General features: G+C 54.7%; 1 protein-coding gene across 1 annotated transcript in view; it reads right to left on the bottom strand.

The window, feature by feature from the left end:
• Positions 1 to 14299, bottom strand: part of ENTREP2 (endosomal transmembrane epsin interactor 2) — a gene marked incomplete at both ends in the record, with an annotated part of 388800 nt that overhangs the window by 9447 nt on the left and 365054 nt on the right. The window contains 3 exons of the mRNA XM_079699957.1: positions 3266 to 3341; positions 9881 to 10016; positions 10566 to 10726. Coding sequence (XP_079556083.1) covers positions 3266 to 3341; positions 9881 to 10016; positions 10566 to 10726 — 373 coding nt within the window. The remainder of the gene's footprint in view (positions 1 to 3265; positions 3342 to 9880; positions 10017 to 10565; positions 10727 to 14299) is intronic.

Here is a 14299-nt window from a genome sequence, read left to right as displayed (position 1 = left end):
TGTGCTCCGCAGTGGGAGAGGCCACAACAGTGAGAGGTCTGCATACCGCAAAAAAAAAAAAAAAAAAAACAGTATAGGACTGGCAGAAAAATAGAAATATAGATCAATGGTACAGGAGAGAAAGCGCAGAGATAAACCCACGCACATATGGTCACCTAATTTACAACAAAGGGGGCAAGAACATACAATGGAGAAAAGACAGCCTCTTCAATAAGTGGTGCAGGGAAAACTGGACAGGTACATGTACAAGAATGGAATTAGAACATTCTCTAACACCATACACAAAAATAAACTCAAAATGGCTTAAAGACCTAAATGTAAAATCAGATACTATAAACCTAGAGGAAAACATAGGCAGAACACTCTTTGACATAAACTGCAGCAAGATCTTTTTTGACCCACCTCCTAGAGTAATGAAAATAAAAACAAAAATAAACAAATAGGACGTAATTAAACTTAAAAGCTTTTGCACAGTGAAGGAAACCATAAACAAGACAAAAAGACAACCCTCAGAATGGGAGAAAATATTTGCAAATGAAACAATGGACAAAGGATTAATCTCCAAAATATACAAACAGCTCATGGAGCTCAATATCAAAAAACAAACAACCCAATTAAAAAATGGGCAGAAGACCTAAATAGACATTTCTCCAAAGAAGACATACAGGTGGCCAAGAGGCACATGAAAAGATGCTCAACATTACTAATTACTAGAGAAATGCAAATCAAAACTACAATGAGGTATCGCCTCACACTGGTCAGAATGGCCATTATCAAAAAATCTACAAACAACAAATGCTGGCAAGGGTGTGGTGAAGAGGGAACACTTTTGCACTGTTGGTGGGAATGTAAATTGATACAGCCACTATGGAGAACAGTATGGAGATTCCTTAAAAAACTAAAAATAGAACTACCACATGATCCAGCAATCCCACTCCTGGGCATATACCCTGAGGAAACCATAATTCATAAAGAGACATGTACCACATGTTCATTGCAGCACTATTTACAATAGCCAGGTCATGGAAGCAACCTAAGTGTCCACTGACAGATGAATGGATAAGGAAGATATGGCGCATATATACAATGGAATATTACTCAGCCATAAAAAGGAACAAAATTGAGTTATTTGTAGTGAGGTGGATGGACCTGGAGTCTGTGATACAGAGTGAAGTAAGTCAGAAAGAGGAAAACAAATACTGTATGCTAACACATATATATGGAATCTGAAAAAAAATGGTACTGATGAACCTAGAGGCAGGGCAGGAATAAAGACGCAGACATAGAGGATGGACTTGAGGTCACAGAGCAGGGAGGGGGAAGCTGGGACAAAGTGAGAGAAGCATCAACATATATATACTACCAAATGTAAAATAGATAGCTAGTGGGAAGCAGCACAGCACAGGGAGATCAGCTCGGTGCTTTGCGACCACCTAGAGGGGTGGGATAGGGAGGGTGGGAGGGAGGCTCAAAAGGGTGGGGATATGGGGACATATGTATGCATGTGGCTGATTCACTTTGTTGTACAACAGAAACTAACACAGCATTGTGAAGCAATTATACTCCAATAAAGATGTATTTAAAAATTTGAAAAAAAATGATCGATCTTAAAAAAAAAAAAAAAAGGTTCCAGCAAGGTATTTTGTAGATACAGGTGAGCTGATTCAAAAATGGATACGGAAAAGCACAGGCCCTACAGTAGCTGCAATCTTGACAAAGAAGAATGAAGTGGGAGGCATCCCTTGCCTGATACTGAGGCTTATTACAGAGCGACAGCCATGAAGACAGGGTGGAATTGGCAGAGGGGCTGACACACAGATCAATGGGACAGAACAGAACAGGGACCCAGCAGACCCATGCAACTATGCTTGACTGATTTTTGACAAAGGTACAAAAGCAAGAAACAGCCTGGAACAATTGGACGTATACCGGCCAAAAAAATGAGCTTGACCTCAACCTCACCCCACACAGAAATTCCCTGTTACTACCTGCTTGGCCTGCAAGCCCCCTGCCAGAGCTTCTTGTATGTTCCTGCCTACCCTCAGGGCTGGCCCCTCTGAATCTCTCGGTGGAGCCCAGCTAACTACCCAGGGTCTGAGGCAGTGAGGAGGGCCCAGCCCTGCTGAACGCCCCCCGAGGGGCATCCCAGACACCCTGTCCATCTCCACCTGCCCCGAGGCCACAGATAGAAACGGGCCCTGGAGCCGCCATGCTGCCTGGCCTTTCTAACCATGCTTTCCTGGAGAACTGGTGGTTTGTGGGAATCATGTGGCTGGAATGGGGGGCCCGGCTGCAGGTCCTCCCCCCTACCAAGCTTTAGAAGGCACTGCGCCCTGGAGTAGCCTCTAGAAAGGTGGTCACTGGATGCCACCTCTTAGACAAGCTCCTGATGATGGCTGCTTGGAGTCACTAAGGGAAAGGCAAGGTCACTTCCACATTCAACTGTAGCGACCCGGGGCCCCTGCTGCTCAGAGGTGGCCTCATGAAGGATGGCCCCTCCTTATTTCTCTTAGACGTTACTTGAAGTGGGGATGGCAGCAGCACAGAGGGCCACCACAGTCACGGTCCTTTCTGGGACGCTTAGTCATCTCCCAAGGTGGCTGACTTTGGTCTCCAAATAAATGCACCCACACGAGCCTGCTGGGGACCTCAAGACGAAAGCTCCCCAGGGACGCCCCCCCACCCCACCCATCCGTTCCCCCTGCTGCCATGGTTGTCTGCTTGCCTGTCACCTCGGACCACCTTCCCTACCCCGAGGTTTGTCCCGTGGCTCCCACCCCATATTTGGGATCTGACTTCCCACACTTTTCCTGCCACGCCTTCCAGGACACAACCTCAGGCCCCTGCCCTCCAGCCTCCCCCTCCGCAGCCAGTGGGCAGGGAGCCCCCAGCTCTGGATCACCCCTGGCCCAGCCCAGCCTCCTCCTGAGGGGGTGCTGAGCGGACGTTAGCCTGGTACGATTTTGCTCTGGAAAGGGTCCATCGCAGACTGCGTCTGCGTCGCACTCTTCTTTAAATCCATACTCCTCGAGTGAGAGAGAAAGGGCGCTGGGGGAGGTGGACAAAGCCCCCCAGGGAAAGCATGAGGCCTCCCACCTCTGACCACTGGGGGCAGGGAAGGAGCACATGTGGAACCTTCCATGTACTTAGCAGGAGAGGCTGCAGCAAATTCCCCCCCTTACAGAGGAAGAGCAGGAAAAGGGAGGAGACGCAGCCTGGAAAACTACCAACTTAGTGTTTCAAAGACTGAAAAGGGTACGATTACCTTGTGTGCTGAAGCCCGCGGTGGCGTCTGGGTCCCCGGAGCCGGGCTCGGTCACTTGCGGGTCCCCACTTGGAATCTACGGGAAGAAAAAGGAGGCCGCACGTGGGTACTCTGCTGTCTGTGGGGCACATCACAGCAGCCTCCAGAAAGGCAGGCTGACCCTAGAGCTTGTCTTCTAGAGACAGGTGCTCAGGCTGCAATCTTCTCCCCTAAATGTGTGGGGCGGGGGGTGGGAGGGTGAAGACGCCATTGCCAAGGCCAAAGCCCCTTCCTCCGACCTTCTGCAATCAGAACCGTGTGCCCCCAAGGGCCCACCCTGAGCCCACTCACCTTCCACTTACGGGCACCATTTGGGGCTGGCGGAGGCCACACAGGGTCCCCCGTCACCAGAGGAGGTGGGACAGCCCCTGCCCTCATTTCCCACGCCCTCCTCTCTTCCCTGAAGAGTAAGTCCACGACACCAACACTCATGGGACCCCAATGCTTTGGGCCGGCAGTTTGGACACAAGTGGGCATTGAACGAGCTCTGGATGCCCCAGAGCTGCATGTGCCCTGCCCTCCCTTCTGCCTTCCGCACGTGGGATCAAGAGGCTGCTCCCAAGGCCGCCCTCCCTGCCTAAGCTCTGCCAGGGTCTCAGCCGCACATGGGGCCTACACCGGGTTGAATGCGGGTCCCCGAGCCCAGTCAGATGCCATCCCTTCCTGGTGGAGGCTGGCCGTGAAGCTTGAATTGGGTTGGACCATCATCACACTTTTGCAGCTTTCTTCTTGAATGAGAAGAAAGGGCTCTCGGGAATGTGAGGGGAGAGACCAGCCTCCTCTGCTGGTCAGGGATGGGGCACGTCTGCTCCCCGCTTGCCGGGCTTGGATCTGCCCCACACAAGCGCGTCGGTCCCATTGCTGCTTTAGGGCACAGCGGCCCCTCCCAGGCCATGTGCCTGAAGGTGAGGAACCCTGTATGCACGTGCCCCTGTGCCATCTCAAAACACGATTTCTGGACCCTTGTGGTATTTCAGAACTGCTTGCCAATAATGAGCTGGGGGAGGCCAGGGAAGGTGAGGCGGGCCCCTGCGGCCTGGTCTGGTTCCAGCTCAGTAATTATATCTCTGCCTCCCTGGTCTCCTGCCCCTTCAGTCGGGTAGCTGATGGCGCCCACCTCTCCTCTGTCAAGCGGGCTGGCGTTGCAGCAGGTGCCGGGCTGCTGGCTGCCCCCAACCAGAGACCCAGAGAGCTGCTCAAATGGTCCCTTGGATCCCATGTGTATTTAATACCATCCTGCACTCAACGCTCCCTCTCTGCCAGGGAGGGGATAGGATGGGAGAATTCACACCATCCCACACCAATAACCTGTGTGGAAAATCTCTGTCAAGAATCTCCTGCCAAATCAAAAAAAAGGAACAATGCCCCGGAGGTTCATTTCCTTTCATACCTCTCTTCCTGTATCTAACCCTCAATTGGACTCTTTTTTTTCTTTTTTGTAGGGGTGGGTGGCAACTTCAGGCCTGAAAAAAAAGCTTCTGGTAATAAAGAAATATACATAAAACAAGAGAAATAAAACACACAGTGAGACAAGGTCAGGAGGAAATTGGATTCGTGTCATATTTGGCAGAAGCATTGCCGGCTTCCCTCTGGCTCCGGGTCAAATTTGGTTTCAAGAGGAGACAGCTCCTGGGAGCGGGGAATTGATCACCTCCGGCGAGCAGGATGTCAAGCGCTGAATTAGAATGTGGCCTCCCCTGATGTCCAAGGCCACCTTGCCGCAGCAAGGCTGCTCACTTCACAGGGCATTGTCCATGAAACACAAAGGCAGTGGAAGAGATATATTTGCGGCATAGAATTGAAGTTGAAATCCGAGTTTAGCAATAAAGGTTCGTAACACAGCTCCCGCAGGGCTGTGAAAGGAGAAGCCGCATGTATAACGGAACGTGGACGCTCCAACGCCTGCATTTATTTATTCCCAGATGCACTATTTTGACCACTTATCGTAACTGAAAACTCAATCGGCATTTAGGCAAATAAGCCAAGTTCCCCTCATCTCCCTTTCTCCTAGGAACTTGGGGGCTAAGACGTCCTATATGGAAATTCTGCCCTGTTTCTGTAATGAGTTTCCCACTCCTGGGTGAGGCCAGCTGGCTATGTCCCAGGTTTACAAAAAGCTGTTCTTGGGGGCAGTTATCAGCCATCACGGAAAAGGTGCATTAAGGTTTTCGGCTCGTGTCCCAAGGCAATCTTCGAAGCTACTTCACTTACAGACTTTCAAATGTAAAGGTCATTTCATTCGAAAATATAAATAATAACTTCGAGGACTTGGGGTTGGACACACCTCTGTCACGTCCATTGCCTTTCTCACCACTTCTCGTCCCACCTGCCATATTGCCACCGAAATTCCTAAAGCGCTGCTGGGCCACGTCGACCCCAAACGCCCAACTGTTCAAAGGCAGGTCTATAGTGTGGCATCCCAGGTCATGGAATCTGCACCCAATGATTTCTGTGAACCCCCTGCCTGCCCTTCAAGCCCCCATGAGCCTCCCTGGTTCACACGCCCGGTCCCACGCAAGGTGGCCCAGCTGGTCCTTCCTCTGAAGCTCCAAAGAAACCCATTCGTCCCTGTCCTGTGACCAAAAGGAAGGGAATCCCATTGGTCTCCTGATCCTATAGCCCGTGGACTAGCGCACAGTCTCACGGGGCCCCCAGAACACACGCTGTCATTCACACAGGGGCATCAACTAGGCAAATTCTCAGCCACTTCCCTGCTGTAGAAAGAAACTCCCTCCCTCCAATCTTGCCCCAAATCCACAACCTCAGGCCACGGGAAAGAGAACGCATCGCAACCCAAGTCAGAACGGAATCTGAATGTGGCTGAAACACGCAGGTCAAAACGAACGTGCTGGCTCAAGGGGGGGCTTTTCTTCCCAAATGAAAAATATGTCCAGATGAGCCGTCTCTGCCGCGCACAGACCTGCACAGCACCTGCTTGCTTCCCAAGGGGGCGGGCGTCTCCCTCTCTTTATCCAAACAAGTGCAAATAGGCCATTCGTATGCGTTTGTCCTAACCAGGGGGTAATTACCTCCTCTTGGCCCAGGGAGCCGGGGGTCCTGCTGTAAGATGGCTGCTCATGGCTGTCCCGTCGGGGGACTGGGGGAGGGGGGAGCTGGCAGGTGCAGCCTCCCCTCCGTGGGCGGGATGGGATCCTGGACTCCCAGACTCCCTGGGGGGTGTCTGTGGAATTGAAAAGTGCTGCCAGCCCACGGGGTCAGAGAGAATCAGCCGGCGAGGTGCAGCGGCGGGGGATGGGGGTTGGGGGGAGGTTGCCTGTGGCGGCCCATTTATCACAAATGCTGCCGGCCAGGCGGGCAGCCCAGGAAAGGGCGGGGGCCACGTCCTCCCGGGGATAACATTCATGCAGGGGCTTGTAAGCTGGCGGTTTCTGAGCCAACGCAAGCTAATATGAGACAGGCCTTTGCCCTTCAAAAATTCCTCCCCAAAATCTTTTGAAAGAAATCTCCATTTAAAGAATTCCCCATTCTTTTGGAAAATGAGGTCACGTGGGTCTTAGAACCAGTATTATCCTCCTCTGATATAGTCTATTCTTCAGAAAAAAAGAGTAAAATAGTGATAAACACTAGGTGCCAGTGTTGGGGGTGCAACAGATGTCACACCCAAACCAGAGGCTGCTTCCCAGCACGCCGGGTCCTTGGAGGTCCGGCGAGGCTGGGAGCATCATGGGGGTTCTCGCTGGTTCCAGCTCCGCCACTCTCCACAGGGTGGTGCACACAGACCCGTGAATCATGCACGGTTCCTCTCTTCTGGACATAGAGTAACAGCTCACAGGGACGAAGGAGAGGCAGGCTGGAGCCTGCAGCTCTGTGAGGGCAAAAGGCAGGGTTGCCGTGCAGACGGGGAAGCGGCAGGGCTCCTCCCGCCTCCAAGGTGGCTGAGGAGAGTCACACAGCCTTGTGGGCTTCCTGGGGTTTCCAGGCCCCTGGCCACCCTGCTCGGTGTCCCTGCTGGTTACAGGGCGAGCTGCCCGTCTGCACCTGGTTCAGTCCCCTCCTGCCTTCCAGGGACCTCCCTCCCCTGGCCCTGGGGAGCCGGCTCCGCCCTCCGGCCCTGGCATACCCCCTTGGTAACCCCTCCCACTCTATTCCCACCCACCCCCACTAACTACCTCCTATCCAGCCTCTTCATCGAGCATCTTGCCAGAGCGATTTACTCCAGGCCCCAAAGGTGTCCTTGGAGCAGCCGCAGTGGGGACTTTGGTGGACATGCAGATTCTCAGCAGCCCCCTGATCCTGGACTCTGGAGCCCTGGAGGTGTGCCTGGCCATCTGCATTTGATTGACAAGCCCCCCAGGGAGTCGAGATGCCCACTGGAGGCTAGAAAAACAGTGGTCCACACCCTTGCTTCTCCTCCTCACCTCCCATACCCTCCGCTCCCCGAAGCCATCTGATCCTACCATGCCCCCCACCCCCACCCCACCCATCCCCAGCAGCTGCTCCTGCCAAAGTCACTGGCAGCCTCTCAAAAGGTGAGCCAGGTGGACGGGGCTCAGTCCTTCACAGCCTCCGGGCAGCATTTGGCCCATGCCTTCCTCCCTGACCACTGGTTTCTGAGTCCAGGCTTTCCGGGACCCCACCCCATGCCCTCTCCTAGGGCCTCAACCCGTCCCGGTCTCCAGGGCTTCCATGACCATCTTTGCAGCGAACCCTGATCTCTCTAAGGCCCCGACCTCAGATCCTAGCAGCCGTGGACACTTGCTTGGATGTTCTGATGACCCTGGCACCCAGTGAGGCCCAGCGGGTGGGTCGGCCCCCCACCTCATGCTCACCCCTCCCTCAGAGCCTCTGCAGGAGCTGCTCCCTCCCCAGCAGCATCCCTGCCTCTCCTCCCTGACCTGCATCCTGCCGCCCACTGGGCCGAGACCTCATCTCCCAGGGTCCCTGGACACACGCAGGGACCAGCATCCCTGCCCAGGGCCCTGCAGCACCCGGGGCTCCACTCAGGGCTCTGACTGTTAGCACAAGAAGCGGTTTCCCTTGACAATACTGATTTGAACTGTTTTTATCATGAAGAGAAAAACAAACCCACTCCAGGAGGCAGAATGCTCTGCCCCGCTTTAAAGGGAAAGATTCCAGAGAATTTCAGTTATTATAAGTATCGGGATGAGAGTCATGGGCACACCGCTGCCTCCTTCCTCACAGCCCCATGCCTCTGTTTCTCCCGTGGACAGAAAAACAGCCAGGAGTCTCAGCCGAATCCCTCTGCCGTGGGGGCCTGGCGAGCCTCGAGACCTCTCGGTGGGAGCAGGCCTGGAGGGAGGCCCCGAGGTGTCAGGAGCCTCTGCCTGGGCCAAAGTGGGCTGGGTGGCTGGCCAGGGCTAGGGGCTGCTGAGCAGTCGCGCCCCAGGACCCCGAGGAGAGCCTGTCACAGAGATGCCCTGCATCGCGCTGAGCCTCGTCCCTTCCCGTTACATGGCCACTGGCCTGCAGGACTTGATCGCTTTGTGGACGGCACTGTCTCCGGTCGCATCCCCTGGACGCTGGGCCCAGCACAGGAGTCCCCAGGGCTGATCCTCAGGGGGTGGCGGGAACGGATGGGCCCTGCCGCCCGGCCAGCTCACCACGGGCGCCGTCTCACAGGGCGACAGTGCAAGGTCGGGGCCTGCACCGCCTCCAGGCGGGGGGCTCCGGGCGGGGACACATGTCAGGGCAGCTCTGTGGCTGCTGAGACATCACAGTGTGCCCCCGACACTCCGGGTCTGTCTGTGTCTCCTCTGACTGATGCGCAGGGCCCAGGAGTGGCTGCAGCCCTGTCCCGGTGCCTGCTCCCTTGATGGCTGTGGCTGCCCACCACGCCCCAATCCCTATGGTGCCCTGGGGGACACCCGCATGGCCCTACCACTCCATCTGCACTTGGGCACCATATGGCCTTTCCCGGTGCTCACATCTCTCTGCCCTGGCTGGTGCCCCTCGATATTCAGCAATGACAATGATGATTATGAGGACGAGGATAATAATACCAAGAAAGGGCACGTGGCTTTTGCTGAGTCAGACCCTGCCACGTGCCCAGTCCTGTCCATTACAAACATCCTGTTCCATCCGATGTGCTTGGTACTATTATGACCCCATTTCACAGATGAGGAAACTGAGGCCGCACATCCCGAGTGCCTGCCCGCTGGGATCAGGCACCTCCCTGGCTGTAGCCACCAGGCCTCTGACAAGACCAGGAATCCAGACGAGCTCTCTCAGGTGTCTGGATGACTTTGATAGTGGCCTGTAGCTGAAACAGCCCAGAGACCCCTGCATACTCAGACCATGGCCCAACCCCACGCCGGGGGGCCTCTGCCCACGGGTCAGAGCCTGGGCCAGCTCTTTCTGCACTGTGTCCCCAGCACATCTGAGGGGAGGCAAGGAAAGTCAGCACAGACATGGGGTTGGAATCCCCGCCTGGCTGCCATCTCTGTAGGATCTGCTCTCTGCGCCTGCTGCCTGTGCTCCCCCACAACCGGGCTAAGACGACCAGCATCCCACAGCTTTGCTGAAAGGCTGAGGGAGATGCCAGCGCAGGCAGCAGGACCGGGAACGGGGAACTGGCCTGTCGGGGTTGGGCCTCACCTGGCTGGTGGGGGTCGGGCCCACCACGGCCTCGTAGGGCGGCGGGAGCTCGGCGGGGTAGAGCAGGCCTGGGCTGTTGATGGTGACGCGGTACAAAGTGCCGAATGGGGAGGAAGCAAAGTCCAGGTGGAGGCCCCTGGAAAGGCAGAAACGCGGAACATCACCCCCTGGGTAAGGAGCCCGGACCCTTCCCGTTTCCCTCAAAGCGATCAGAGCGATTCCCCGCCTGGAATTCTCGTGTTCGTGAGATAAAAGCCTCATTCACTAGGCAGTCCTCACTTGTGTTTTTTGCTGGAAAGATATTGACACTTTCAGTAAACTCTATGGCCTTTTCCATGACAATTAAAACCATCATACAGCTGATTCAATCTTTAATTAAATGTGACATGTTCTGTTAAATGACCATAAACCGACAGCAGTATTGTGTTTCGTGAAGAGTGGAACAGGGCTGCTCCTGCCTGGCTGGGCTTCTTCTCTGATGCCCTGCAGTGAGGCCAGTGGAAACGGGGCTCTGAGCCCTCCCACCTCCCCGGGCTCTGCTGTCTGATCCAACAGGCCTTCGTTCGCTCCCCCTCTGCTCACCTTCCCTGACAAGGAGCACCTCCCACCCCCCCACCCCCCAATGACGGCCTCCCACCCTTGGGCCCCAGCATAGCTCAGGGAGGTGTCCCCAGGGAAGACCCACCTGTGGGCCTCTGTGGTGGGCGTGCAGGTGTACTCCGGGGGGTAATAGGGCGGAGGGGGCAGCGGGGGCACAAACTCATCGAAATCCAGGGTCTGGTGGAGGACGGTGCCATGCGGGGTCATGCAGGCCGGACTGACGGAAATCGCCCTTTGTGGAAGGAACTGCAAAACAGAGAGGTTCCGAGATCAGGACGGCTGCTGTGGCTCTAACGTTATGACATACGTCTTCGTTATGTCTAACGAAGGTAACTGTGCAGAAGCTTTAATGATGCGCTTGGAACTCAGGTACTTTAACCCGTCAAACCGTGACGGCTAAACACACATTGAAAACAGCAGCTCCGGGAGGATCACACCCCCTGCTCCGGAGCCTCATCACACTCGGTTCCCACGCTGCTACGCAGATGCCTGTCTTCTGAGGCAAAGCACAGTCCGGGGGAAGTTAGGTTCTGTCCCTGCTACTAAACCTGTCTCCTCTGATGACGAGCTTGTGGTCAGAGGGGTGCCTGCCGCCCAGGGCTGAAGACAGTACTTCCTGGAGTGAGTTCCTGAGAAAACACCAGACTCTCAGGATGTCCCTCCCACGCCCTCCCCAACCCCTACAGTGAAATAAACTTGGGCAAAGCCACTTTGGTACTCCCTCCTTGGGGCCCTGTCATGTGCCTTATGAGTGTGTTCAAGGCCCTGAGAAGGCCTGCACCAAAAAATCCGTTAAATTGTTTAGCCCATTCATGGAACATTCCTCAAATATTTTGTGATGGGCCCCTCTGGACACATAGTATCCATCAATATTTGGCAGTTCTAGGGAATTCACACACTTTGGAAAACACTGCTCTGAGGGAAAAGAATCCTTCATGAGGTCTAGAACATTCTGGGGGGCAACCTCAAAACTGAGAGGCTGCTTGAGCAATGTGAGGTCAAATCACTTAAAATGAAGCTGTCTCTGCCTCATTTTCCATTTTTGTTCTTGGGAGGCACCACCCAATACCTGCTGCTCCTTCCATGGGCCACTGCTCCCCAGAGGTGACCTATGGCATGGAGGTAGCCGAGGCACGGCTCCAGGTCCAGGGGACACCTCCCCGAGAGTGCCTCCAGCTGTGGACAGACCCCAGGCTACTGAACACTATGCTCTGGGACCTCCCACTGCATGGGGGGGGCGGCAAGGGGTGGGTGAGGCCAGGACCCAGAGTCTACTGTCCATGGCCAAGCAAGGACAGTTCCGTGAGCAAACAGTGAACTCTCCAAGCTCTGCAGAAACCTGCAGAGATCCACAAAGGGTTAATGTAGAAGATGACATTTGAATGGGCTTGAAAGATGAGGAGGATTTCAATGAGTGGGCTCACAGAAAGGGCTCCGAGCTCAAGAAAATCAGGTGAGCTAGTGGAAGATGTGTTTACAGAGAGCAAATTTCAGTAAGGCTCTAGAAGTTACTTCCTAATTCTGGGGGCACTGGGGAGCCAGCGAGGGTGCTGGAGCTGGGCAGCAGCTCTACTGAAGCTGTGTGGTAGGAAATGCCTCCTGGCAGCAGCGGGTGGGGTGGTGGAACATTTCTGGACAAGTACGGGTGAGGTCGCGATTCTGAATACAGTCCAATGCTATGAAATCAGCATGCTCTAGACTAATGCAGAAAGAACTGGGGGTGGGTGGGGGTGTGTCTAAATGTGTGACACATCAGACTGCACATGTCCAAACGTGTGACACCTGCCTTCTTCACACACAGAGCACGGTCCTTGCCCCTCCAGCTGGTGTGACCCATGGTTTGTATGTTCAGTGGTCTGAGATAGAGGTGCATCCATGGCCAAGGGCAGGGTGGATTTGTCTGCCAGCCTTGACTTTGGAAACCTGCTCGCCCTGCGGCTACTGCAGGAAGCTGAGCAGCCAGTATGAAGCCAAAGGTCCTGGAGGTCTCATGGGGGAAGATTTTGAATTAGCCTTATCAGAAATTAGAAAAATCAATAACATACTCAAGCGTGAAATGCAAAAGCCAAAGCGCTTTTCTGTGGAAGATCCAGTCCCACCAGGAATGAGAGAGGTGAGGAGGTCCAGGCAATCCTATTAGCAGGTTTAAATGAGTCAATGCAGCCACACAAGGGAGGCTTTTTAAAGGCTAAACGACCATCTCCGTTTCTGCCCTAAACTCCAGATGGCCTTTCCAGGGGGGGCATTGGCCTATCTTCGTGGAAGCACATCAGACTCAGCAGCATTGACCCCGGCTCCTTGGCTTCCACGGCCGGAGGCCCGCGAGTCACACCGACATCTCCCTTGACACCCTTCAATATCTGTCTGATGAGGCAGCGTCTGTATGGGAGCCCAGGGTCACCAGCTCCGGACTCTGCTCTGAGACAGGGGTGTTGAAGGTCTCCACCCCACGGTCCCAGGCTCCCTTGCAGCTGGAGTCCTGTTAGGTTCTGCCAACGGGGACGCGAGAGGGAACCTGGTGAAGAGGCGGCAGGGGGGGAGGTCCTGTCACTGCTCCTGCCCCTCCTGCCCTATGTCCTCCAGCTCTAAGGGTGGCAGAGCCTCTGCTGCTGTCTCTGTGTAACCTCCAGGCGCTCCTTGCTCCTCTGCCTTCCACCCCTGGCTAACCAGCTCCCCGTATGAGCTATGTCGAGCTCCTTTTCTCTCCTGGGCCCCGGCCATGGGGTCCATCATGGGGTCTGGTGCCAAGGGCCCAGCAGGTGCTCTATAAGCATCCGCTCCACAGGTGAACACACACCTCCTCACTGCCACCTCCCGGCAGCCCCCAGGTTATCTCCTCCTTGCGGAAGCATCTAAATCATCTCTCTGCCTTGGTCTTCTTCCTCTTGTTCTGCTTTAAAAAGCTTTGTTTAGGGGCTTCCCTGGCGGCGCAGTGGTTAAGATTCTGTGCTCCCAGTGCAGGGGGCCAGGGTTTGATCCCTGCTCAGGGAACTAGATCCCACATGCGTGCCGCAACTAAGAGTTCACATGCCACAACTAAGGAGCCCACGAGCCACAACTAAGACCCAGCACAACCAAGCAAATAAATAAATAAATTAATTAAATAATAATTTTTTAAAAAAAGCTACAGTAAATCCAATGTGAGGAGGTCGCTCCCTTTTAAAACTCTTTTACGAGACCTCTGCTTCCTGAATCCCACCCAGTTTCCAGCTTCTTTACCCACTAACCCACTGATACCCCAAACTCCTCCCTCTGCCATTGGAACCAACCCCAAGTACCAAACTCAGGCCGTTCTCTCTCCCCAGATCCCGCCTCCTCTCACCCAGCAACCTCCTGGTCATCCTTCAGGACCCACAGAAATGCTTGCTGCCCACCCACACCCTCCTCGGCCCCTCATCTGCAGGGTGATGGCCAGGCGCAGAGCGGAGCCTGCATCTGGGTGCGCTGGGGAGGAAACGCGCCCTGAAGCATCCCTTCTTTCCCAGGGGGTTGTGCTTGCCCTGGGCCACCTGTAAAAGCCCTGGTTGGTCCGTGTGGTGACAGAGGTACACCTGTGCCTGGTGAGCAAAGTGAGGTTGGTACCTGGTTGAGGTGTTCACACACCTGGCATGGGCATCATCGCCCAACCCTCATCATCCATAAAAGAGGAGTTTGCATTTTAGACCCTGCTGGGGAGAAGCCCATTCTCAGGGGTTTGTTCTGGGAGGTAGGACCCATCTTAGGCACGTGCTATCCTTGGGAGAAAGAGCAGGATTATTGCCACAGGAAAAGTTTTCTGAATGGACTTCTTGTTGGTGAGCTGGAGCTCTCCCCCTGTGC

Source organism: Hyperoodon ampullatus, assembly GCF_949752795.1.
Source record: "Hyperoodon ampullatus genome assembly, chromosome: 3".
Classification (NCBI taxonomy): Eukaryota; Metazoa; Chordata; class Mammalia; order Artiodactyla; family Ziphiidae; genus Hyperoodon; species Hyperoodon ampullatus.
This window is presented reverse-complemented; position numbering and strand designations above follow the sequence as displayed.